Source organism: Hordeum vulgare, chromosome 2H (genome assembly GCF_904849725.1).
Source record: "Hordeum vulgare subsp. vulgare chromosome 2H, MorexV3_pseudomolecules_assembly, whole genome shotgun sequence".
Classification (NCBI taxonomy): domain Eukaryota; kingdom Viridiplantae; phylum Streptophyta; class Magnoliopsida; order Poales; family Poaceae; genus Hordeum; species Hordeum vulgare.
In genome coordinates, this window is record NC_058519.1 from 659,444,395 (window position 1) to 659,472,322 (window position 27,928).

A 27,928-nucleotide genomic window follows, 5' to 3' on the forward strand; every position below is an offset into this window, starting at 1 on the left:
CGCGCTGTCGGCGACACTGATCATTTTTCCCGCCATTGTTCTACCTTTTCCTAATCTATTATCCACATTCCCCCTCGTCGTTCCCGCCATTCTCCCCATCCCATCTCCCCCACCATGCCACCAAAGAGGTACGCCGGCCCTCGTCAGGCCACCGAACACGCCACACCAAAGGCGAGGAAGCCGAAGCCCATGGGCTAGACGAACGCGTCGTGGAAGGCCAACGTTGATCGACATGGGGCGGTCACCGCCGACCGTCAGAACAGTCTCATCATGAAGAGATCGAGGGATGCGACGGCGGAGCACGAGCGGTTGATCTTTCCTCCTCAACATGCGGGCCCATTTCCACAAGGCGCGTGGGGAAGCCAGTAGAGCATCGTGTCGTCGGCCAACTTTTCGTCGTCGGCGTGGGTATACGCGCCCTCCTCGCCGGAGTATGCCGACGGCGACGCTCACAGCGGCTTCAACCCCAATGCCATCTTCCCGCGCACACCTTCCGCGTTCACCGCCAGCCACAACGCCATGTACGGCTACTCACCGACGTACTCGGGTTCGTCTGTGATGGGTTTGTGACGCGACCCCCTGCCTTTTGTGCCGGGTTCGGTGCCAGAGTTCAGCAATACCGATGACGAGATGGAGAAGATCATCAACAACAACTCAGCGGCCGCCGCTTTGTGTCCAGGGTGACGAAGCAGGATGCCAAGCTCAATCTTCTCAGGACGAACATGGTCGCGAAGAAGTGATACACACACGGTGACGATGGACCCGCAGGTGAAGGCATGGTACTTGGCAAAGCGGAACCTCATCATCAACCTCATGGCGGGACCGGCAGCGACAGCGTCAATGTCGAATGCGTCCACGTTGCCAAGGCCGATGCCGGCGGCCGCCGCACCAACGCCGAGCGCCGCCACCCCGCCTGCCTCCCCCGTCCATGTAAGATGATAAGCTTGTCGTTTGAGTTCCATGTCCGCGGATCCCGCCTTTTTGATCGCTGAACTATTGGTGAGATGTCGCCGACCTGTGCCGTGATGTTGCCGAACATGTGAATTATGGCTACAAAAACATGCATGAGCATTGTAAACATCCATATATATCTAACAATTAATTAATTGTTGATGATTTGAAACCCTTGCCAGGCATACGTACTAGCAGGTCCGCCTTCTCGAGAACCCATTGTGCAGCACACAAGTGACGTGGGCGTTCTCAATCAGGAGCTAATCGCGTCACGTTAGTCTACCGTCAAGGCCCTGGTGGAGTTGAATGACTCCCTGAAGAAGGAGAAGGATAAGATTATCGGTGACAATGCAATAGTCTACCATAAGATTTTCAATTTCGAACGTCAGGTCGAGTCGCTGAACCTCGAGATAAGGAAGGTCAAGAAGGAAATACAAGTCCTCAAAAAGGAGAAGACTCAACTGAAGAAGGAGAAATCACAATACATCATGGAGGGCAGATGAATAGGAATAAGATATCTGAGCTTAAGTTAGTTCTTAGACGAAACTAGGTAGTGTAGAGAGGGGCATATCCATACATGTGAAGTTGCAACTTGTTATCTTATGTGCATTTGGTATACTGTGTTTAGTTTGTGAAGATGGTGCTATCTTTTGTGAATCTTTGACAGGTTTTGTTTGTGAAGCCGGCAGGATCTTTTGAGAATTGATGACACATTTATTAGCTAAATTCCGACATATTTGTTTATTAGCTAAATATGAAAGTGTCGGCGTGCCACCCTGTCCAACGCCATATGTATTCAAAATACTGTCGTCGTAGCCTTCAATGGCACCACTAAATTCTAACGATGGCGCCATACTGATGGTGTCGGGTGTCCACGCCGGCAGGTCCCTTTTTACCATCGTTGGGCTTTCCTATACTAGTGGGGCATCGGCTCCTACCGTATCGGATCCATCACTAGTCAGCATTTGGGCCGCGGGGGTTCATGCATGTTGGACCCCAGCACAAAGACACGCATCGACACACATAGGGCGAGGGCAAGTGGTGTCAGACGAAGCAGCCTCGGGCACGCTCTCGGTCCATGCATCATGGACCCACGAGGCCGTCGACGCACTGAGGAATGGTCGGGCCCGATCGAATGGCTGGGAGGGTGCCAGGAAGACACAAGCGTGTGGTGTGCACGAAACGGAGGCGCGTGAGGCCGTGGACCCCCAAGAGGTGGACACTCCAGCATCCAATGTTTCTATGGATTTGTATACACACACAAAAAATGGTCTAGTAGTTGACCAAGTGGAACACATGTTGACCCCATTGTGCGGCAATACAAAAGAGTTATGTAGTGTTACCATGGAAACTATCAACATAGAAAAGAGTTATGTCATCTTAAAAACATTCTTTTATCATGGGATGAAGGGAGTAGTAAATAAATGAAATTGAATAAAATAGGTATCATGTCTTGACAAATGACATTTTTTGTATATTTTAATGTGGGTATATCTATCCATACATTAGTGAAAGTTTTTCTTTTCTTAAGAAAAATGATAAGAGCCTTTATTTATTTTAGTAAAAAAACATTTTTTTTGAGGCAAAATAAAGGGAGCACATAGTTTTAATGTGGGTATATTTATCCATAAACTTAGTGAAAGTTTTTCTTTTGTTAAGAAAAATGATAAGAGCCTGTATTTATTTTAGTAAAAAAACATTTTTTTGAGGCAAAATAAAGGGAGCTCCTATGTGATGCTCCTTACGTCAAACAGCACACGGCCGCACTAGGTTTCGAACACGTGACTTGAAAGTGGTGTGCCGGTTGTTCTAGCCTCTGCGACATAAGGGTACTTCCAATGCAAATGCAGGAGTAGACCTAGAGAGAAAATGACCCGGTGTCCTAGCATATGATCATTCATAAATTTCATCTAAAGACGAGGTGTCACACACTATATTTAGCATGAAATTTACAAAGAAAACATTTTGCACTAGGTGTCCTGTGCACCCCGGGTAGCACAACGTGGGTACGCCCCTGTGCAAATGTGCTAAGATGTGGTGCTAAGAGCATTAAGGCCCAGTTCTTTTGAGCAGATTCTATAGAATCTCAGTCCCGAAAATCCCGAGCCAAAAGAACTCGAATGAACTACCAAAATCTGAATCAGATTCTGCAGAATCTCAGTGCAATTCAAAATCTGAGGAAAACCTGGTTTCTCCCACAATCTCAAGATTCTACCGAGTCCCACAAAAGAAAACCTTTCGGATTAATACCATACCCCTATTGTACCACGTAATTACACGCAAAATGCCATCGAGCAGTCAACCAAAACGCCCCGCATCTGCGCTCGCTCCCCACCTCGCCTCTGCATCTGAGCTCGCTCCTCAGGCCGCATCTGCGCTCGCTCCTCAGGCCGGCCCCGCCCCGTCGCCCCGCTCGCCCCGTCGTCCCGCCGCCGGCAGGCCCCGTCGCCCCGCTCGTCAGGCCGGCCTCCGCCCTGCTCCTCAGGCCGGCCCTGTCCCGCCCAGCCGCCGGCCGGCCCCGCCCCGCCGCCGGCCGGCCCCGCCCCGCCCCGCAGCCGTCCGCCCCGCCCTGCCTCCGGCCGGCCAGGCCCCGCCCCGCCCCGCCTCCGGCCGGCCAGGCCCCGCCCCACCCACCCTGCAGTCTGCCCCACCCCGCTGTGAGCTTCGTTCTTCTTCCCTGTAAACAGATAATGTATTGCTAGATAGTGCTGTCAATGTTTCCTGCTGTCAATGCTAATGTGGTAATGTTGAATAATAATGGTAGATGGAGAAAGTTAAAGAGCCCAAAGCAAATTGGGATAGTGCTGCTCATACAATTTATATGACTGCTTGCGTAGAGGAGGTTTGAGGAAATAATCGCAGCGGCAGCTTTTTGTGGGACATAGGACAAGCTAATTTGCATAAAAAGTTCAATGAACGCTCCGGAAGAAACTATTCAACCCGGCAAATCAAAAATAGATGGAGTGTGTGTAGGAGCGACTACAATACATGGAAGACATTGATCCAGCAAGCATCTGGCCTAGGAAGAGATGAGCATACGAAGACTATTGCTGCTACAAATGAGTGGTGGGCATTGGAGATAAAGGTATTGTTTTTGTCATGTCATTTTTAAATAATGAGTCATGTTGCTTCACTTTGATATTAACATGTGGTGGGTTATGATTACAGGCACATCCGGAAGCTGCCAAGTTCCGGTATGCTCCACTAGGGGAGGAGGAAAAAATGTCAGAGGTTTTCGATAATTGTTGTGTCACAAATGAGCATGCGAGGGTGCCAACTCCCTCTTATCAAGGTGATCCCTCCCGAATTATTTTTGAGGATGACTCAGGGTGTGAAAGTCAGGATTGCCAAGTTACCCCTATTCAAAATCGAGGAAAGAGTGGGAAGAAGAGGCGTCTCCTTACTCGCCAAGTCCAAAGATGAATGATAAGTGGGCAGGTGAGAATGCTAAAAATGAGGCTTTTGTACGCATGGTGGATCTCTTTAGTGCAAGAGACAAGAGGGATGCAGAGGAGAGTGCAAGGGATAAGAGGGAGGCAGAGGAGAGGGCAAGGGAGAAGAGGGAGCCAGAGGAGAGTGTGGATCAAACAAGACAAGAGATTCAACACATGATGACCATGGTGGAAGCGGATGGTGCAAAACCAGGAAGTGATGAGCATTTCTATGCTACCTTTCTGCTAGTTCAGAGCTATGGGCTTGAGCCAACTTCCAACATATCATCAAAAGAGGCACTGGCACAATTTTTATGGACTGTCGGTACATGTCAAACCACTCATAATGTCGCAGATCGGTTTGCACATAGTCGTTCAGTCATTAACAAAAATTTCACGAGGTTTTGGAGTGTGTAGACCGCATGGCTGGCGATTACATTAGACCAATTGATCCGACTTTCTCTGAACCGCACCCAGTACTTACAAAAACAAAGTTTTGGCCTCATTTTCAACATGCTATTGGAGCCATTGATGGAACACACATCAAGGTAATTGTTCCCAAAGAGTTGGAGCCCCAACACAGGAATAGAAAAGGTTACACAAGTGAAAATGTTATGGCAGTGTGTGATTTTGATATGAGGTTCACGTTTGTTGTTCCCGGATGGCCCGGATCTGTTCATGACACACGTGTATGGAGCGATGCCATAGTTCGTTATGATCACTTTCCACAACCCCCCACAGGTAATATCTCTCATGTGCCCATATAGTAATATACATGGTATGCTATAAATTTATAATGTCTTATGTTGATGTCCTACTGTAGATAAATATTATCTTGTCGACTCCGGATATCCAAACAAGGTTAGTTATCTAGCACCATACAAAGGGCAACGATACCATGTACTATATTTCCAACAACACCAACCAGTTGGGAGATATGAGACATTCAACCATCGACATTCTTCTTTGCGAAATGTCATCGAAAGAACATTTGGTGTTCTGAAGATGAAATGGAGAATTCTCTAAGGCATACCTCGGTACAAACCGGAGACCCAAAAAATGATTGTCACTGCATGCATGTGTCTCCACAATTGGATCCGTGATAGCAAGTTACGTGATGAGCATTTCGACAAGTTTGACAATGATGCATACGTGCAACCTCCATTGCCGTTTACAGGTGCCAACGCTCTACCACCAGAAGATGATGGTACCATGAACGCAACACGTGAGGCGATTGCTGTTAGTCTTGTACCTTGAGAGTATTGTCTTTTTTTAGTTTATGCACTTGCCGTCATGAACAAAACTTTACACCCATTGTAATATTTAGCAATTTTTATGCCATTCGTAAAATACACTTTCGTCACTGTTAGAAACAACAGAGTGTTAACAATTCAGCAAACAACTTCTATCTAAGGGCAGTACAGACATTTCAACACACAACACTTTCCAGAATCTCAAACTACAATCTCTGAAAAGAACTCGACCACAGATTCTGGGAGAATTTTCCATAATCCTGATTCTCTAGAATCCAGGGTGAAAAGAACTGGGCCTAAATAGCTTAGCAACTCAATTTTCCAATGCATAGGTGCTTAACTTGTTGTTGATAAGCTCACTCTATTTAATGATTTAACACCTAAACTCTCTCATGCATTGTTCATCTTCTTTTATTTAAGTGGTTTGCCTAGGTTCACGTATATGACATTGGTTCTTTCTGGGGTCATCAAGGTGTTCTCTTTCCTCCTTAATTGCTATGACATGTCATTTTTTTGCTTATGTGGCATGCTTAGCACCTATCCACCATGGAGCACTGGAAAGGGCCTAATAGATCTTGTGCTAGAATTGCAGCACAACACTTTAAGAAACAAGGAGCGACGGCAAAACTTCGGTGAAAATTCTCAAATACGAACCCTAGTGAGTGATCAAACCAAGGAGCTCATGCTTACGAACTCGAACGCTCACCACTATAATTTTGCAGAATTTGTGTCTAAAATATAACTAAAATAGAAGCTCAATGTATATATGCAGCAACAGATTTAAACTTTATTGAAATTTCACGTGTAACTTTCTTTTGAAAACAGTAAATATTTTTTTCAACGAGAACATTTTGAAAATTGTGGACAAATTATCGAAACTATGAACATTTTGTGAAAATGCAAACAATTTTTGGAAAAGGTAATAAAACTGAAAACGAGAATAATTCATGAAATTATGAACGACGTTTTCTAAAATGCAGACATATTCTGAAAACTGCAACAAAAATTGAAAATGAGAACATTTTGAAAGTTACATTTTTCAAAATAGTAAAAAAATGAAATTTTCCAAAGTTTTTTCAAAATTGTTGACCAAATTTGAAAACATGAACATTTTTTGTATTTGTGTGTAAATTTGGAAAGCTGAAACTTTTTTCGAAATTCCAGCATTTTTTAAATTTCTCTATAAAAATTACAATGGGAAAAAGTAACTTACCCAAACACGTTAAATTTGTTTCTTAAAAATGATTAAATTTTCTTAAAAAAATGAAGTTGAGAAAATAAAAGAAATGAAAAGAAAAAGGAAAAGGAAAAATCCTCAAAATAATAAGGGGCATGGAGGTTCTTGAACGGGCCGGCAAGCGGAGAACTGGGCCACACTTGTGGAGCCGGGCTGAGCTTGCTTGGGTCTTCTTTCCCCTCCATCCTCACTCTCTTCTCGTCAGCCGCCGCCACCACAAACCCTCGTCCCCTTTGAAGATTGCCCGGCAGCTCGAGTAGGCTTTGGAGATGAACGGTGTTGGGGACAAGAAGATGGGCACCAGCTCCTCCTTTGCCAACTCAGATATTCAGTCTGACCCTGAGTTATCGACTCTGATGGCGGAGATCACATCCCTGGAGCGCGAGCGCAAGGACTTGATCGGGTCTCTTACCCCCGGAATTTCTCGCTGGTTGGACGAGATCTCTGGAACAGCAACGTCGTTCTCCGTCCGGGACAAGGTCAAGGTGGACTGCAATGAACCCTTGGGTGAAGGTATCTTGGAGGATATCGAGGGTTTGGGCCACCGGATGTTATCCATGTCGCATTTTCTGTCCACTTCCAATTCCCATATCCCGTTGTACAAGGCTGACGAGCTGGTTAGCATATCATCCAAAGTTCCAAACTGATGAAAACCTCCAAGGATTTCTACAAATCTGCAGAGCTGGCCATGGAGAAGGTGATGGTGGAGGAAGCAGAGGCAGCGGAGGAGAGGAAGGAGGAGGAGAGGAAAGAGGAGAAGAAGAAGAGGGAGATGATGAGGAAGAAGGACAAGGAGAAGAAGAAGAAGCAACAACAGCACAAGGAGAAGGAGAAGGATGAGGAGGACAAGAAGAAGAAGGGTATGATGCGGAAGAAGGAGAAGGAGAAGAAGAAGAAAAAGAAGCAGCAGCAGCAATACAAGGAGGAGGATGCACATGTTGCATCTGACAAGATCACCGAGAAGATGGAAAGAAAGGAGGAGCAGGAAGAGGAGGAGGAGGAGGAGACGAGGAGGCAGCAGGCGGTGAGGAAGATGATGCTGGCCCATGACTTCTTGCATCTCTCCTCCAATATCCTGGCCAGACCCTGCTGTTACAGAAAGGAGTTGGCAATGATGATTACAGAGGAGGATGAGCAGGAGGATGAGAGGGTGAGGGAGGCCAAGAGGCATGCAGAGATGGAGTAGAGGGAGGCGGAGATGGAAGCAGAAAGGAAGGCAGAGAGGGAGAGGGAGTGGCTGAGGGAGAGGAGCAAGCAGAGGAAGGCGAATAGGGAGGCAAAGAGGAAGCAGCTGCTGCACAAGGAGCCCATTGTGGAGGAGGAGCAGTGCATTGTGGAGCACAAGGAGCCCATTGTGGAGGAGGAACACGCAGACGAGCAGGAAGCGAAATCCCCAACTGAGCAACTTAAAGAACGGATGGATAACCAGCTGGGATTCTTTGCAGGCTACCGTACAGCCTGGGAATACTCGAGTGGCAGCAAGCCGGGTCAGTGTGGTGAATTCAAAGATAAAAGTAAGTACAACATGCATATATGCTGCAGCTTAATTATATAACTTACTCAACTCTATTTACTTAGTCTCTTTGCTCTGTGCTATGCATCTCTCAAGAAATCAGCTTACTCAATTCTATAGGTTTAGGGCTTTAGGCTCCATAGTTTTTGCTGCAGATGCACATGCATGCCACAAATGATTGTATTACTTTGATCTGGTCGATGGATGAACCTTGACCAATCATGTATCTCCTGCTTAGATTAATCAGCAATTTCAGGCCGGCTAGCTGATCTGTTAATTTCGCTTGGTTTGTTGGTATGGCAGTACAAAAATCAGAAGCCATACTCTTGTTGGATGGCAAAGTTGGTCACAACTCAGGAGCAAACACCGTAGTGACAGTACTTAGTGTGTCTCCTCTAATTTGATATATTCCTATCCAGCTAGCCACATCCCGGCAGCTAGTATATTCCCAGTATATGCTTGTTCTCACACAAGGAGAAAAGATCAATTCCTATCCAGCTAGCCACATCCCGGCAGCTATTTATAGGCTTAGAGGTTTTACCGAAAATGGGTAGAAAGCTACAGTCCGACAATGGACGAGACACAGTAACTATCCTACGGTTCTCGACGAAGCGGTACGCAAGGAGAGAATCTGCACCGTTGGATAACTGAATGTACTGAACTCTGTTTCTGCACTTGTGCTGAACCTGACATTGCCCCCTTCTGGAACACAACGTGTCCTCACGGTGTTGTAGCCTCTTGGCGCCACTGGAGGGTTGTTGTTTTGAAAAATTCAGGGAAGGTGTATTTGATAAAATCTGCATCCTCCCAAGTTGCTTCTTCTGGTGACAAGTTCTCCCACTGGATTAACCATTGTACCACTGGCAAGTTCTGCCTTGGAATCTGTCTGACTTGAAGAACTCCCGCAGGCCCTGTTTTAATTGTCCCATCTTGATTGACCATAGGTAGATTGGGACTAGGAATGGACTGAGAACCCACATGTTTCTTTAGTTGACTGACATGAAAGACAGGGTGGATCTTAACATGATCAGGAAACTGCAATTTATAAGCTGATTTGCCCACCTTTTGTATGACAAGAAAGGGACCATAAAACTTGTATTGTAGCTTAAGTGCTCCTCTGAACCCAAAAGCTGCCAACCTGTAAGGGGCCATCTTGAGATAAACCATATCTCCCACTTCAAAAGACCTCTCCACTCTTTTCATATTAGCATATTTCTTCATTCTGTTTTGAGCTTGCACCAGATTATTTTTTAGTTGATCCAACATGTGTTGTTTGGCTGTCAGAAAATCTAGTGCCTCCCCAGCTTCAGGACCAAGAATAGCTAACTCACTAATGAGAGGAGGAGGATAGCCATAAAGAGCTTGGAATGGTGGCATTTTGAGACTGGTATGATAGGTGGAATTGTACCAAAACTCAGCTAATGCTAACCAAGAAGCCCATTTGCTAGGAGCAGTAGTAGACATACATCTCAAATATGTTTCCAAACACTGATTAATTCTTTCTGTTTGGCCATCTGTTTGAGGATGATAAGCAGTGCTATATCTCATTTCCACTTTCAAGGCAGCAAATATGTCCTTCCATAACTTGTTTGTGAAAATTCGATCTCTGTCAGAGATAATCAGTTTAGGTGGGCCACGTAACGTAACCTAATAATCTGATCCACAAAAGCTTGAGCTACACTTAGGACTGTATAAGGGTGTGACAGTGGAATGAAATGAGCATATTTTTTAAATCTGTCCACCACTACCATGATCACATCATATCCTTTTGATATTGGCAACCCTTCCACAAAATCCATAGATATGTGTTGCCAAGCTAGGTCTGCCACAGGTAAGGGGTCAAGTAATCCTGGCTGGAGGCAATTCTCATGCTTAGCTCTTTGACATATAGGACATGCAGCAATAAATTCTTCCACTGCTTTCTTAAGCCTAGGCCAATACAGAATTGATTTCACTCTCTGGTAAGTTTCCCTGTTTCCAGAGTGTCCTCCTACTGGGGAACTATGTAATGCTGCTAACAATCTGTTTCTTAAGGGTGGAATATTCCCCACTAGTACTTTCCCTTTGTATCTGATGATACCTGAATGAAGAGAATAATCACCATATTTGTGATCAGGCTGTAAGAGTAATTTTTCCAACAAGTTTTTACTGTCAGCATCTGTTTGGTAGCTGTCCAACAATTCCTCAGCCCACATAGGAGTAGCTGTAGAAATAGCCATACATCCAGGAAGTACTCTGGAAAGAGCATCAGCTACTTTGTTGTACACTCCTTTCTTATACTGGATAGTGAAATTGAATTCCAGCAACTTCATCATCAGTTTATGTTGGATTCCTTCGGTCAACTTTTGATCAGTGATAAACTTTAAAGATTGCTGATCTGTTTTGATAGTAAGATTATTGCCCAATAGATAGTGTCTCCATCTTTTCAAAGCTTCCAGAATAGCTAAAGCTTCTTTTTCATATGTGGATAGTGCAGCATTTCTAGGGCATAATGCAGCACTGTAATAAGGAATGGGTCTTCCTTGTTGCATTAACACAGCTCCAATACCTTTGCCAGAAGCATCAGTATCCAATACAAAAGGTTGAGAAATATCAGGTAGTGCTAATACCGGAGCAGAAATCAATGCTTGATGTAACTGTCTGAAGGCTGCCTCTTGTGCTGATTGCCAGGAGAAGTTGCCCTTTTTGAGCACATCATGCAAGGGTCTACATATTAATCCATATCCTTTTATGAATCTCCTGTAATACCCAGCTAGGCCCAAAAAGCTTCTGAGCTTAGTGACTGTATCAGGCATAGGCCATTCTGCAATAGCAGAAATTTTCTTTGGGTCAGTAGCTACTCCTTCAGCAGAAATGATATGACCCAGGTATTCCACTTGCTGAGCAGCAAAAACACATTTAGATAGTTTGGCAAACAAGCTATGTTCCTTTAATGTTTCCAAAAGAATCTTGATGTGTTCCATATGTTCCTTGAGATTTTTGCTGAATATCAGAATATCATCAAAGAAAACTAACACAAACTTCCTCAAGTATGGAGCAAATATTGTGTTCATAAGTTCTTGGAAAGTGCCAGGAGCATTTGATAATCCAAAAGGCATCACCAAATATTCAAAATGACCCAAAAATGTCCTGAATGCAGTTTTGTGTATATCTTCAGGCTTCATTCTGATTTGATGATAACCAGATCTAAGGTCTAGCTTAGAGAAGTAGGCAGCTCCATGTAACTCATCTAACAGATCCTCTATCACGGGTATAGGGAATCTGTTTTTAACTGTTAAAGCATTGAGCCTTCTGAAATCAGTACAGAGTCTCATAGATCCATCCTTTTTCTTAACTAATATAACAGGGGCTGCATAAGGACTCTGGCTATGCCTGATAAAATGAGCAGCCAGTAACTTCTTGATCTGCTCCTCCATTTCTTGTTTCTGGTGTTGGGGCACTCTATAAGGCCTACACTGAGGAGGAGTGGCCCCTGGAACTAGAGGAATGGTGCGATCCAGTGTTCTCTGGGGGTGGAAGGGTCTTAGGTTCTTCAAACAGATCAGCATACTCTATTAGTAGCTTTTGCACTTGTGGTGTAGTTTTGCAACCCTCAGGTGCACTCATCATGATATTCTGGATTGCAATAAGAACACTTCCACTCCTTTGTCCAACAGCTTGTTCATTTTCTCAGATTTCACTTCCTTCACATTGGTAGCATTTGTAAACATGGCAGTAGTAACTGTTTGTTGTTCTTGTACAGTAAAACTGAATTGTTGCTTGGGTATATCAAAAGAAACAGGACTAACAGCAGTAAACCAGTCATATCCTAGGATAGCATCATGACTTGGAAGTGATATAATTCTGAAATTGTGTTGTAGTTTAAGTTTACCCAACTGAAATTCACAGTTTTGGTGAAACTGCATCAGAGATCAAGGTTCCTCCCCCAGCTACAGAAATAGTTCTTGGCTTAACTGGTAACAACTGGCAATTAGCCTGGATTGCAAAATCTTGGTTGAGGAAAGAAGATGTGCTACCAGAGTCAAGTAATGCAACAGCTCTTTTTCCATTGATGTGAATCACCACAGTAGGAGTAGGAACAGTCATTTGATGACCCATAGCAAAGGCAAAAATAAACATAGCTTGCTCTCCTTCAGATAAGTTTTCAGGAGGCTCCTAATTGTTTACCTCTTCCATATCTTGTGGCATTGGTTCTTCTATTTCTGGTTGCATCAAATGGACATTAGGAACTAATTTGCATTTATGACCATGCATCCACTTATCACCACATCTCCAACACTCGAACTTCCTGATTTTTGGATAAGTATCAGGTTGTTTTGTTGTAGTTTGTGATCTAGAAGCAGTAGATACAGAAGAAATTTTTTGTGCCACATTGCTGCTGTTAGGCTTTTGATAGAAATTGGAATATGCTAACCCAGTTCTTTTAGTGAAGCTAGGAAGAGGAGGGTGACAAGGTTCCACATCCTTGGCCAGCCAATAAGCATCAGTGAGAGATTGTGGTCTCAATGGTCTGATTTGGAACTTGATTCCTTCTCTGAGGCCATTAACATAGCATCTCACAAACCATAATTCATTAAGTTCAGGGTTTTCTTCTTGCACATCAGCCATTAAATCCTCATACAGTTTTGTATATTCAGGTACAGTGTTGTTCCCTTGCTTTGCAGAGTTAAACTTCTCTGTTAAGTCATAAGAACCTTGGGCAGAGAATCTCTTGATTAGTTCAGCACAGAATTGTTTCCAAGTCAGTTGTTTCTTAAGAATTCCAGATCTTCTTAGCCATGTGTGAGCTTCATCAATAACATAGAGCTGTGCTAGAGAAACTTTATATTCTTCAGGAGCTGCTGACATCTGGAAGTACTTGTTACACTGCCTTATCCACCCTACTGGATCTGTTCCATCAAATCTAGGGAAATCCAGTTTTGGGCCTTTTGTCATAGATTTCATGAACTGAGCTTGCATGTCATTCTCATAATTCCTACAATAACCCTGCCACATCTGTCTGTCTCTGTTGGTTTGGTAATATTTGTTGAAAACAGGGGTATGACCACCATCTCTTGCTGTTGCAGGTGTGCCCATAGCACTCACATGATCTGTCCTCTATTGATTGTCATACCCAGGAAGAAAAGTTTGCCTATGTACCTTCAGAGGTGGTAACTGTTGTGTCTGAATCTCTTCCAGCTGTTTGGTTTTTTCCTTTTCCAACTCCAACTGCTTCCTCAAGAATTCCTTTCTCAACTGTTGCTCTTGTATATCTTCTTGGTGCAGAGTAGGGGAGCGAACTATCTGACTAGAACTGGCTATATTAGTGGCTCCTCCAATTTGTCCTCCCTGTGGAATCAATGTTTGCAAGGACTGACTGATAGCTGACAGCTGTTTACTCAGATCTAACACTGCTTTCTCAATACTGCCCACATGTGTTGAGATATCACCTTGCTTGGAATCGATGGAATGCATGTCTTCCTGCAACTTGGACACATCACTGCGCAGGCTAGCATTGTCTTTTTGCAGAGCACCGAATTCATCCCTTAAGGACAAGATTTCTTGCACATCAGCATCATCTAAAGCTGCTTTGCGTCCCATCTCCTCGATCTAAGTCACAGGTTAGGAATTTTACCACTGAATAAATCAGCAACCCGTCCCGACAACTCAGATCCTGCCGCCGCCTAGATCCACGCCTCCTGAAGCATACAAATCAGTGCAAGGACATGGAATTTTACAGATCAAACAGTGTGTTCGATCAACCACTCCTGCTCGGCCGATTTATGCCCGAATGAAAACACCGCCACCAACACCACCAGAATTCTGCCGGAGTTGAACACCGCCACCTACGCCGCCATAGCTAAACCGATCTTCCTCTAACAGGGTGGGAAAAGGGTGGGAATCATGGATCGGGAGGGGAATCTATCACTCTATCATCTTGTGGCCGAAGATCTGTTGCTCTGAATACCAATTATGTCAGGACCTGATGAACTATCGAGACGTATTTGGGGAGAGAAAGGGGAAAGTTCGCCCGAGCTAGTATATTCCCAGTATATGCTTGTTCTCAGACAAGGAGAAAAGATCAATTCCTGTCCAGCTAGCCACATCCCGGCAGCTATTTATAGGCTTAGAGGTTTTACCGAAAAGGGGTAGAAAGCTACAGTCCGACAATGGACGAGACACAGTAACTATCCTACGGTTCTCGACGAAGCGGTACACAAGGAGAGAATCTGCACCGTTGGATAACTGAATGTACTGAACTCTGTTTCTGCACTTGTGCTGAACCTGACAGGAGGGAGTAGTTGTTGACGTGCTGACGGCGTGCATGGTGGGTGCATGCAGCCCAGCGGCTGTTAGAAGTCGCTAATTGGCCGTGTAGCTCCAAGCTAAGTTAGGTTCAGATGTGATCCACCGTAACAATCAGTCAAAACTATGGTAAAACATCACCATCCAAACATCTCTGTAGTTTTTGTAAAACTGAGAAAAGCCATGGTTTTAAGAAATTGTAGTATTACTTGCCCACATGTTGGAATATTGTGGTTTTAAATTAGTAAAGTTTTTAAAAAACAAGTCTATGTTTGCTCTATGCATGTAAGAAAATTGCTTACTCAGACTCTATTTGCTTAGTCTGTTTGTTGTATGCATATCTCAAGAAATTTGTTTTGTCTTTGCTTAATTTGTGTTGCAGCCACATTGAGTCCCATGCAGTTTACGCACTGCATACCCGGTATCATCCCGCCCCGTGCCGCTGTCATTGAGAGCACCTTGCAGATCTATTCCTTCAAAATTACAGGACTAAGTGACGACCTGAAGTGGCCACTCAATGTGTATGGTGTGATAGCTGCCCGAGACACCGTGGACCACAACCGCAACCTTCTCTTCTCTCGGTCAAGTATTATGTGCCAAGTACTCACATCTGAAAATGTATGCACTGTTGTATTTCAGTTTTTCTCTTCACTTCTTGTAAGTAGAGTAGTAATTTTCTTCTTGAGCAATACATTCCATTTAAATATAATGATGATCTAATGTTTGCAGGATTTTTCTCTGCGCTTGACTGGCCCGTCTCGTGCTATTCTAGCCAAGGACCCTGTTGATTTTGAAGTCGAACTAAGAGTACATGATGGCTGTGATCCTAGAGGTGATGGGCTCAATGATAGAAAATTGATATGTGCTAGCAGCCGCTACGAGGTAGCAACCAGCAGCGAGCTTCCTCTAGCATGCCTGGGTATATGGCCCAGTCCGTTGTACAAATACATCAGATACCAGAGTCTCCGTGTAGGACTCTTGCCGAGATTGATGTGGTTACCGACGTGGTTACGGAAGGTCCATTGTCGGGTGATTCTCCTCGTGATTATAACGACCGTGGGGCACGATCGGGAATATCGGGGTGAGCAGACAGGCGATCCCAGGGTTCCTGTCGCGTTCTGGTACATCCAGGCGTATTCCTGCGTTGGCTACAATGGCGGCGAGGCAAGGTGGGCCGTCTGCGCCTGCGGCGAGTGCGTCCGCTGGGACTGCGCCTGCGGCTACTGCACCTGCGGCGGCAGGGCCTGCTGCTGGGGTAGCTGCTCCAGTGGTGGCTGGCGCGCGGGAGATTAACCGAGCTACGGTGCCTGCTGGTCAGGGGCGCGGGTCTGCTGGTGCTGGAATAGGTGGTCCTGGAGCTCATAATCGCGGTGGCGGAGGTGGATTCCATGGACACAGAGGTTATGTAAATCATTGGAACGAGTTTGCCGGTGGTCCAGGTGGTGGTCGGTCCAATTGGAAAGCCGGAGGAGGTCCTGGGGGAGGAGCCAATCAATGGCATCGTCCCTTCCAGCCACCCGAAGGCAATTTTGTGGAAGGAGCACGCGGATCTAATTTCCGGCAAAGAGGCGGGGGCGGAGTACGCAACTATGGGCGGAACAACTCTGGGCCGATATGGAAGGAAGTCACCCAAGCGGACGGGGGGGGGGGGGGATATGGCACCCCGCCCACACAACAAATAACGATGGAGGACAGGGAAGTAGCGTGAGCCAACAAGGCGGCTCGCAAAAAAGAAAAATTGACATGTTATAGGTGTGGGATACCCGGACACTTCGTTGTGGATTGCACCACGGATTTGTGTGATATCTGTCAAAAGCCTGGGCATATTGATACGGCATGCCCATTACTTTTAGCTCCTAAGCCTGTCATGAGTATCTATGGGGTTTGCCATAGCAAACTAATGTTTTTTGAGACACCAGGTTCCACTTCAGTTCTAACTCCACCTCGTCTAGAGAGCTCAACAACGGGTCTCGTCAAAGTTACGAATGGGGATTTGACTGCTGAGCAAGTCTCTCAACAGATGAGAAGGCTTGTTTCGGAGGCATACAATTGGGAACCAATAAGGGTGGAGCACAATACCTACCAAGTTGAGTTTCCTAGAAGAGAGGATCTTCAACGTCTACTCACTTTCGGGGTAAGTAAGGTTAGTGGCAGCAAGTGTTTACTTGAGTTTGAGGAATGCATAAAACCAGCACCGCAGGGTACTAGGTTGCAGAAGGTTTGAATCAGATTCGCAGGTATTCCAGAAATTCTGCTTAATGATTTCCTAATCGTATGGAGCCTTGGTTCGTTGATTGGGAAGACTGACAAAGTAGATATGCCTTTTACACGCAAGAGGGGGATAGCCAGATTGCTTGTGATGGTGCTTGATGTTGACCAGATTCCTGATTTTGCTCCGTGGTCTTATGATGGTGTGCACTATGACCTTGAGGTGGAGGTCGAGAAGGTGCCACAAAATGAGCCAAATGATGATGATATCCTCATGGCCGATGGGGAGGATAGGGACAAAGATCATGAGGATGCGAATGATCAACATTCCGATCAGTCAAGGGATAACACTAATCCTCATGCCTCTTCTAATAAAGAGAAACCACTTATTGGGGGTGCATCTTCTACATCAAAATTACCCATGGAGACACTACGTTTTGGTTCTTTTGATGTCACGAGTACACCATATAATCTTGGCAGTGAGTTTGTTCAAAAGGCGGCGAATGAGCAAGCCCCTTTTGTTTCAATTCAAAGATCGGTCTCCACATCTAAGCTGGAAGTATCCACGCATTTGATTACTAAGGAGAACAGAAAAACATCTTCTGCAGTACCGCTGGCTAGGAGGGCTGAGCCACTGCATATGCTTGAGCACGATAACACGCAGCAGGCGTGCTGTCAAATTTCTCCGACATCACCTACTGAGAGGGATGAGCCTTCGATCATGCGGGATAGCAAGCAGGAGGCGAGTCGGCCTTCTACTCCTGTCTCTTCCCATAGCCTTTTGAACAGTAAGCAACAAGTGATATCTTCTAAGTACGATAACCTTGTTGAAGAAACAAATTCTGACCAGCACTTTGATTCTGTGGTAACAGGGAAGACCCAAAATGAGATTACTAATGATGATGTGATCTCGTTTGGGGGGGTCCCGGATCCTACATCATGTGATACACGTTTCAGTCAACGTATTCAGGAGAAGCCTGATGTTGATGATATGTTGATAGGTCGTGCTATGCGAGCTGCAAAACTACGAGATGCTGAAACAACTTCAGGTTTGTCTATTGATCAGACTGCATCTATTTTAAAATTATCCGAATCTAAAATCTTGAATAATGCTAGTGACATAGGAGTTTCTATGGGTACATCTAGTAAAACTATAGCTAAGTCCATCAATGATATTCTTGATTTAGAAGTTGACAGAACCATAGAGTTTATCAAAAATCTAGCAGCGGTTAAACCTATGAATGATTCAGATATGAGTGACTTAGGAGGTGCTGGACTTCAAACATTATGTGATATCATTTTTCATATAGACAGGCAAGTAGACGATGTGGATGATATGGGTTTGGAGGGGTATATGGCCCCTTCAGATGCGGAGAATCATTCACAACCTTTGGATACACATAATGACTTTAAAAGTATTCACGAAAAAACTAGGAGACCTTGGAAAAGGAAGGTGTATCCTGAATCAGCGGTTAGGAGGAGTGCGAGAGTTAAACAAAAGAAAAAATTTCATGATGAATTATGAAAGGGATTTTTTGGAATAGCAGAGGTCTGGCGGACTTGGCTAAAAAAAGGTTCCTTAGAGAAGCATCGATACAATATAATCTGGATTTCATGGCATTACAAGAAACTGGGAGAGATAATTTCACAACCCAATTTTTAAATAGTTTATCAGGAGGGGTTGATTTTGATTGGCATTGTTTACCACCAAGGGGAAGATCTGGTGGGATCTTACTTGGGGTTAAATGCGAAACTCTAGAGGTGATGAGTGTGGTTTATGGTGAGTTCGCCGTCAAATTTCGTGTAAGGTCGAAAGTTGATGGTTTTAAGTGGGCTCTAGTGGCTGTATATGGGGCGGCACAATTGGAGTTCAAACCTGATTTTCTTGCAGATCTAGTGAGAATCTGTGGAGATGAAACGTTACCAATTATGGTGGGGGAGATTTTAATATTATTCGTAGACAGGATGAAAAAAATAATGACAACTTTGACACACGATGGTCAACGATGTTTAATATGGTTATTGAGAGTCTTAATCTAAGGGAGATTCATCTTTCTGGCAGAGAGTACACTTGGGCAAATTCTTTACCGATACCAACGTATGAGAAGTTGGATCGGGTTCTTACTAGTGTTGAGTGGGAGCAAAAATACCCATTAGTCACGGTACAAGCATTACAGAGGGCAATCTCAGATCACACGCCTCTTCTAGTTGACTCAGGGGAGGCCAATCATAGGGGCAACAAGAGTGTCTTCTCATTTGAACTAAGCTGGTTTGAAAGAGAAGGGTTCATGGATCTGATTACAAAGGAATGGGGTACACACTTAGGTGGATCCGCCAGTGTGGAAATTTGGCAAAACAAAATCAGAAATTTGCGCCGAGTCCTTAGAGGATGGGCGAAAAATCAAAGTGGTATTTATAAGAAAGAAAAAGAAAGACTAACGAAGCTGATTGATGAACTTGACGTCAAAGCTGAGTCAGCGCAGCTAAATTCTATTGATACGAATATTAAAACAGATGCTGAGATTAGATTGCAAAAATTATTGAGAGAAGAGGAGATGAAATGGGCACTAAGAGCTAAGGTGATGAACGTGGTTCATGGGGATGATAATACTAAGTTCTTTCAGATGATTGCAAATGGCAAACATCGAAAGAAGATTATTACTCAGCTAGAGCAAGATGAGGGAACTATAATAGGACATGAAAACTTAAAGGTGTATATCTCAGAATATTATAGGAGTCTTTTTGGTGCACCAGATGAGAATATGATCTATCTGGATGAAACCAATGTTCAGGATATTCCTCAACTAAATGAGCAGGAGAATGAGGTTCTATACGCTAGATTCACAGAGCAAGAGGTGTATGATGCAATAGTACAAATGAAACACAATAAAGCACCGGGACCAGATGGGTTTCCTGCAGAATTTTACAAAAAGTGTTGGCATGTTATTAAGGGGGATCTAATGGCTATGTTTCATGACTTATTCAATGGTCGGCTACAGCTATTCCACCTTAACTTTGGAACAATAACGTTGTTGCCAAAAAAGGTGGACGCCATGCGCATCCAACAATTTAGACCTATCTGTTTACTCAATGTCAGTTTTAAGATTTTTACTAAGACAGCCACCAATAGATTAACAAAGATAGCCGATTCAGTTGTCCAACCAACACAGTCAGCGTTCATGCCTGGGCGACACATTTTGGAGGGTGTTGTTGTTTTGCACGAAACGCTTCATGAAATCCACACAAAGAAACTAGACGGAGTTATCTTTAAAGTGGATTTTGAAAAGGCTTATGATAAAGTTAAGTGGTCCTTTCTTCAACAAGCCTTACGTATGAAAGGGTTTAATGAAAAGTGGAGACAGCAGGTTGACACTTTTATTCAGAAAGGGAGTGTCGGAGTTAAAGTTAATGATGACATTGCTAAACTTTTTCAAACACATAAGGGGTTAAGACAGGGGGATTCAATGTCTCCAATACTGTTTAATATAGTAGCAGATATGTTGACAATACTTATTGAAAGAGCCCAATAGAAAGGACAAATAGGTGGTCTCATTCCACATATGGTAGATGGAGGTGTGTCCATTCTACAATATGCGGATGATACAATCATTTTCATGGAACATGATATGGAGAAAGCGAGGAATATGAAATTAATTTTATGTCTTTTTGAACAACTATCGGGGTTGAAAATTAATTTTAACAAAAGCGAACTCTTATGCTTTGGGAAGGCAAGAGAAGAGCAACACGCTTATCGACAGCTATTTGGTTGTGAGATGGGTTCTCTACCTATTAGCTATCTTGGGATCCCTATTCATCACAGAAGGTTAACAATTAAAGAATGGAAATGTATTGCAGAAAGATTTGAAAAGAAACTAAGTTGCTGGAAGGGCAAGCTTATGTCATATGGAGGTAGATTGGTCTTAATAAATTCTGTTTTAACAAGTCTACCAATGTTTCTCCTGTCTTTTTTCGAGATACCTGTAGGGGTACGGAAAAGACTGGATTTTTATAGATCTCGTTTCTTTTGGCAAAATGATGAGAATAAGAAAAAAATACAGACTAGCACGTTGGGATATGATTTGTAGACCCAAAGACCAGGGGGGTTTGGGAATTGAAAATTTAGAAGTAAAGAACAAATGTTTGCTTAGCAAATGGTTGTATAGAATTTCCACAGAGACAGAGGGTATGTGGATTCAAATTTTGAGAAATAAGTATCTAACATCAAGAACTCTAGCTCAAGCTACAATTAGACCCAATGACTCACCTTTCTGGAAAGGGTTAATGAGGACAAAGATTAATTTCTTTCAAAGGGTGAAATTTATTGAAGGGGATGGTACCTCAACAAGATTTTGGGAAGATACTTGGCTTGGGGATTCACCACTTGCTTTACAATATCCCATGCTCTACAACATTACGCAACGTAAGCAGGACTATGTGTCCACAGTCTTACAATCGATACCTATAAATATGCACTTCAGGCGAGCTCTAGTAGGCGTACGTTGGGAGGCATGGATGCATCTGGTAAGAAGACTTATGCAGGTACAACTATCTGATCATTCAGACAACGTTAGATGGACTTTAACTGTCAATGGGGTATTTTCAGTTAAATCCATGTACACAGATCTGGTTAATTCCGGACCCTTAGCTAGATCGTTGCATATTTGGGATATTAAAGTGCCGTTAAAGATTAAAATTTTTATGTGGTTTTTACACAAAGGTGTGGTATTAACCAAAGATAATTTAATTAAGCGTAGTTGGAGAGGTAGATCCAATTGTTGTTATTGTGATCAACATGAAACTATCAGACACTTGTTCTTTGACTGTCCCCTCGCAAAACTACTTTGGCGCACTATCCAAATAGCTTTTAATGTGATCCCACCTACGTGCATCACTTCAATGTTTACAACGTGACTCAATGGAGTGGACGTTAAACTATCTAGACTTATTAGAATAGGGATATGTGCTCTTTTGTGGGCTATATGGAATACCAGAAACGACATAATATTTAATGGTAAGAAATTCAACAATTTTTTGCAGGTCATATTCCGAGCAACGTCCTGGATCCGTACGTGGTCATCACTCAGTCTTGTGGACAACAGGAAGCTTATGGGTACTCGGTGCAACCAGTGGGAGATGGCCGCACGGGTTATCTTCAACCGGTTTGGATGGCGTGCTAGTAATAGACTAGGTGTATAGGCATCGTAGTCTGCTATTAGTTACGCCGGATGTGGCTATTTCTTAAGAGTTTGTTTAGTTTCAGACCCATTTTATTTTCAGCTTTCAGGCTTATCTCGAACTATTTTGTTAATTTCGATTTTTAATAATATGGCTGCATGCATCGATTGATGCAGAGGCCGGGGGCTCGTTTCCTCCTTTTCAAAAAAAAAGCACCCAGTGGTGAGCTTCCATGTTTAACATTTCACAGTCCATTGTGTACAGCGAAGTTGAGCCTTGAACGACTCCCCAGTACGATACAGGCCACTATTTTATCAGTCCGTGTTGTCGGAGGGGGGTCTCCATTCAAATCTGGAGTCCAGGTTTCTTGTTGGTCGTCTAGTGCAGATGGTAGTGCTGCTATGCACGAGGTTGTGTTGCTTGAAGGAATTCCCCAAGAATATGATGAGCTTGATCTAGATGGTTACCTGCCTCTGTCAAGGAAGGTCGTCTCGGTAGAGTGTGGTGGAGGATTGGATGTTGTGGTAAAGGTGTATGGTTCTACATCTAGTCATATCTACTTCCCTTGCGAGTATTGCAACATAAGTCAGCGTACATGTTGGGTCTGCGGCTCTCAGGTGGATATCACTGTTGCTTGGTCCCGGCTTGTCCGCGACAAGATGGATCTCTTGATTGACGGATATGCTACCCAGGCCTAGTGTGGTGGTGTCTTGGCCAGGCCATGTATTTTCGTTTCGCTTGCCGCAGTTGCTTGTGTTGTGTGCGCAGACAAGCTGTTCGAGTGAATGTCCCAAAGAGATAGAGAAGAAAGTTTGAGAGACAAGTGTGCTGACAGGTGGGTCCCATGTCCAACTTATTCAACAGTCAACACCGTCTGTGCTGACTTTACTGCCATGTGGCACTGACTAGTGGGCCTGGCATGTCATAGCACGAATTGAATTAATTTGTTGCAAACCGATTATTGGCTTTTATTGAGAAAATTAATCGGTACATGTTTAGGACACCCAAGGAATATGATGGCAATTCCAAATCTGAATTTAAAATATGGTGTTTATTTTTTTGCAATTCACTCCTATGGAGAACTCCATCGCCGCTGGGCGACCCCTGCAATGCCCCCATCACACCCGCTTTGGTCGGCTCCCGCTGGGTCTTCATGGATACCAAGTTCTTCTCCTTGCAGAAGCTTAATAGTACTTACACTAACTACTACTTCCTCTGATTTCCCGGTCAAAACCCAACCTCAAATTTTCGCAAAAAGAAAATTCCAACCTGAATTAAAATGTTACAACAGCACGATCATCTCACCAAGAGGCCCGAGAGACAGATATGCATCCAGGCACGCACGCTTGTCCCTTGTGTGGATGAGACTTTGAGCCCTTGGTATCAAATATGGTACCAAACTTCTAGCCACAGCTGCTTCCTTAGCTCTATCCAGAATTGTAGATAATGCATCACCTACTAGGTCAAAAAGCAAAGGAGAAAGAGTATCTCCTTGCCTCAAACCTCTGAAAGTAGGGCAGAGCTGATAGAACCCGTGGATCTGCTAGGCTAGATGAGTAGGGTAGATCGAATGAGGAGCACGAGATATCTTCACCTTGAGTCGAGGAAGTCCCGGTGCCGGCCATGGTGACGGTGGCCGGTGATAGCAGAGAGATCGACGATGAAGTTACTGGTGGCGTCGGTGGGCTTTCCATCCCTTCAGTGCTTCCCTCTAGATCGGACTAGGGTTAGGAGTGGGGAAACACTACCTTGTGTCATGTGCCATGGTCCCCACCTCCTCTATATAGCACTGCGCGACAGGGCCCCACCAGCCTTGCTTGGGATGGACGCCCCCGATCAGGGCGTGAGTCAAGGCTCCAATGGGCCGTTGGGCCCATTGGGAAAGAGATCAATCTAACATTCTCCCCCTTGATCTCATCATATACTTTTAACTTTACTCGTTTCATAACAGATCAATACATAGGGCATGTTTGATCGTCACAGCTCAATTGCCGATAGAATCAGACAGCCACAACGTACCTCTCTGTTTTTGAAACAAATTATTTAACCTTGGGCCCTTTATTGTCCGGAAATCTTAGAGTATACCATAAAACCCATGTCGATTGTGTGTTCTCCGAACACACTCGGCGGTAAGCCTTTAATAAACAGATTTGCTAACACTTTTATGTTGCTTTTATGCTTCAAGCATTTCTACATAATTCCAGACTTTCTCCTTTTCAACACATAACTCTGTGTCAGTGTGTTTGGCATCAACACTTGACTTGTTTTCATAGGAGTGAAAAACTTTAAATGGTTATCGCTGTTGTCAACCATTATCAATTCCGGGTACATGTCTCCTTAACCATTTTGTCTGTCCCTCAGCCTCATATCAAGCTATAACATATCTTTGCATCACATTCATGATAATTGTGTCATTCTTTGGAGCTTTTCCACACAAAAACTCCAAGTATGAAAGTTAGCGACAATTGTGGATTTCGCTATACATTTCACAAGTCCTGTCTTTGTACTCACAATCTTTTCAGAGCACTTATTTCTTTCAGCATGAGGACGATATCTTTGACTCCATTCCATTGATCTTTATATGGACTGGACATTGCCAAAACAACCCGGATATATACGTGAATTGTATCAGGGTAATATATTGAGCTTCCAACAGCTGAAACATATGGTACCATATCCGTTTTCAATCTTTTCTCATCAACTTTTGGAACACCATAGTTTTCGGTTCCATTACCCTTGAGTATAAAAACAAGCGTAGGTTTTTCTGGCATGCATACTTTAGAGACCTTTCTCATCATGTCCATGCAACATTCCTAATACCCCCTCTTATTATTTTCTTGGTGAATCTCGATACTTATAACGAGAGACACTCTACCGAGAATATTCTTTTGAACTTTAAGGACAATAACTGCTTTTCTCCTCCTGGAGTAGATTGACATCACCACTAGCAAGTAGGACGTCATCCACATGCACATGAATTAGGAAATGAATTTCCCATTCTATAATTTGCATGAATACAATTCTCCTCTAATTTTTCTTTGTTGGGGAACGTCGCATGGGAAACAAAAAATTTCCTACGCGCACGAAGACCTATCATGGTGATGTCCATCTACGAGAGGGGATGTGTGATCTACGTACCCTTGTAGACCGTACAGGAGAAGCGTCAGTGAACGCGGTTGATGTAGTGGAACGTCCTCACGTCCCTCGATCCGCCCCGCGAACCGTCCCGCGAACAGTCCCACGATCTAGTGCCGAACGGACGGCACCTCCGCGTTCAGCACACGTACAGCTCGACGATGATCTCGGCCTTCTTGATCCAGCAAGAGAGACGGAGAGGTAGAAGAGTTCTCCGGCAGCGTGACGGCGCTCCGGAGGTTGGTGATGATCTCGTCTCAGCAGGGCTCCGCCCGAGCTCCGCAGAAACGCGATCTAGAGGTAAAACCGTGGAGGTATGTGGTCGGGCTGCCGTGGAAAAGTCGTCTCAAATCAGCCCTAAAACCTCCGTATATATAGGTGGGAGAGGGGGGGCCTTGCCTTGGGGCTCAAGGAGCCCCAAGGGGGTCGGCCGAGCCAAGGGGGAAGGTCTCCCCCCCCCCAAACCGAGTCCTACTTGGTTTGGTGGGAGGAGTCCTTCTTTCCTTTCCCACCTCCTCCTTTTTTTTCTTTTCTCTTTGATTTTTCTTCCAATGCGCATAGGGCTCTTTTGGGCTGTCCCACCAGCCCACTAAGGGCTGGTGCGCCACCCTCAATGCCTATGGGCTTCCCCGGGGTGGGTTGCCCCCCGGTGAACTTCCGGAACCCATTCCTCATTCCCGGTACATTCCCGGTAACTCCGAAAACCTTTCGGTAATCAAATGAGGTCATCCTATATATCAATCTTCGTTTCCGAACCATTCCGGAAACCCTCGTGACGTCTGTGATCTCATCCGGGACTCTGAACAACATTCAGTAACCAACCATATAACTCAAATACGCATAAAACAATGTCGAACCTTAAGTGTGCAGACCCTGCGGGTTCGAGAACTATGTAGACATGACCCGAGAGACTCCTCGGTCAATATCCAATAGCGGGACCTGGATGCCCATATTGGATCCTACATATTCTACGAGGATCTTATCGTTTGAACCTCAGTGTCAAGGATTCATATAATTCCGTATGTCATTCCCTTTGTCCTTCGGTATGTTACTTGCCCGAGATTCGATCGTCAGTATCTGTATACCTATTTCAATCTCGTTTACCGGCAAGTCTCTTTACTCATTCCGTAATACAAGATCCCACAACTTACACTAAGTCACATTGCTTGCAAGGCTTGTGTGTGATGTTGTATTACCGAGTGGGCCCCGAGATACCTCTCCGTCACACGAAGTGACAAATCCCAGTCTTGATCCATACTAACTCAACGAACACCTTCGGAGATACCTGTAGAGCATCTTTATAGTCACCCAGTTACGTTGCGACGTTTGATACACACAAAGTATTCCTCCGGTGTTAGTGAGTTATATGATCTCATGGTCATAGGAACAAATACTTGACACGCTAAAAACAGTAGCAACAAAATGACACGATCAACATGCTACGTCTATTAGTTTGGGTCTAGTCCATCACGTGATTCTCCTAATGACGTGATCCAGTTATCAAGCAACAACACCTTGTTCATAATCAGAAGACACTGACTATCTTTGATCAACTGGCCAGCCAACTAGAGGCTTGCTAGGGACAGTGTTTTGTCTATGTATCCACACATGTAAACTAGTCTTCATTCAATACAATTATAGCATGGATAATAAACGATTATCTTGATACAGGAATTATAATAATAACTATATTTATTATTGCCTCTAGGGCATAATTCCAACAGTCTCCCACTTGCACTAGAGTCAATAATCTAGCCCTCACATCATCATGCGAATTACATTGTAATAAATCTAACACCCATACAGTTGTGGTGTTGATCATGCTTTGCCCGTGGAAGAGGTTTAGTCAGCGGGTCTGCTACATTCAGATCCGTGTGCACTTTGCATATATTTACGTCCTCCCCTTCGACGTAGTCGCGGATGAGGTTGAAGCGTCGTTTGATGTGTCTGGACTTCTTGTGAAACCGAGGTTCCTTTGCTAAGGCAATGGCACCCGTGTTGTCACAGAACAAGGTTATTGGATTCAGTGCGCTTGGCACCACTCCAAGATCCGTCATGAATTGCTTCATCCAGACACCCTCCTTAGCCGCCTCCGAGGCAGCCATGTACTCCGCTTCACATGTAGAATCTGCTACGACGCTTTGCTTGGAACTGCACCATCTTACCGCACCCCCATTAAGAATAAATAAGGGCAAAAGAGTTTGGAAAAGTAGATACGATGGAGACGTATCAGTCACGGTGGCGTAGAGCGTGTCGTCGTTGAGGGAGATGAATAGATGATGCCCTTGTTGAACTAGTTGATGTCATTGTTTTCCATAGAGGTTTTCATTCATTATCAACTCTCAATGCGCATGTTTGTGTTGATGGATTGCTTCATTCAATTCATCTACTATTCTTCATTGTATTATCAATTGAACTTTCACAAGAGGCAGATGTCTTTCTAAGAAAAAAATATCTTCCACGAAGAGGCACATATTTGCTCTCGTGAGAGGTAGAGTTGTGCCTCTTCGAAAGGGAAAAACATTTTTTTTGCTAACATAAGAGTCACAAAGTTTGCTTTTTGTGTAGGCACATATTTGCTTCCATGAGAGGCACCGTGCCTTTTGGAAATAGAAAAAAAACTGCTTTCACGAGAGGCTTAGGGTGTGTTTGGTAGAGTGGATGGAGTCCATAAGCTAAAAAATTCCTTTCTCGATCCACTTTTTGATGTTTGGTAGTCTCCACGAACTCCAAATACTCT

The 27,928-nt window shown here is 44.2% G+C and overlaps 1 protein-coding gene and 1 pseudogene across 1 annotated transcript; both read left to right on the plus strand.

Moving 5' to 3' along the window:
* The first annotated feature begins 3,235 nt into the window (after positions 1–3,235).
* On the plus strand, positions 3,236–5,639 carry LOC123428957 (annotated as a pseudogene).
* Positions 5,640–15,020: 9,381 nt separating this feature from the next.
* Positions 15,021–15,963, plus strand: LOC123428958. Its single transcript, XM_045113039.1, has 2 exons — positions 15,021–15,288; positions 15,400–15,963. The coding sequence occupies exons 1-2, from the start codon at positions 15,067–15,069 to the stop codon at positions 15,961–15,963; spliced, it is 786 nt and encodes a 261-aa protein (XP_044968974.1). The 5' UTR covers positions 15,021–15,066.
* Positions 15,964–27,928: the final 11,965 nt, after the last annotated feature.

Excerpts from the sequence above, each read along its gene's own strand:
- LOC123428958 (XM_045113039.1), top strand. The coding sequence starts at position 15,067 with ATGCAGTTTACGCACTGCATACCCGGTATCATCCCGCCCCGTGCCGCT. Across the intron at positions 15,289-15,399 it reads AAGTACTCACATCTGAAAAT|GATTTTTCTCTGCGCTTGAC; the intron begins GTATGCACTGTT and ends TAATGTTTGCAG.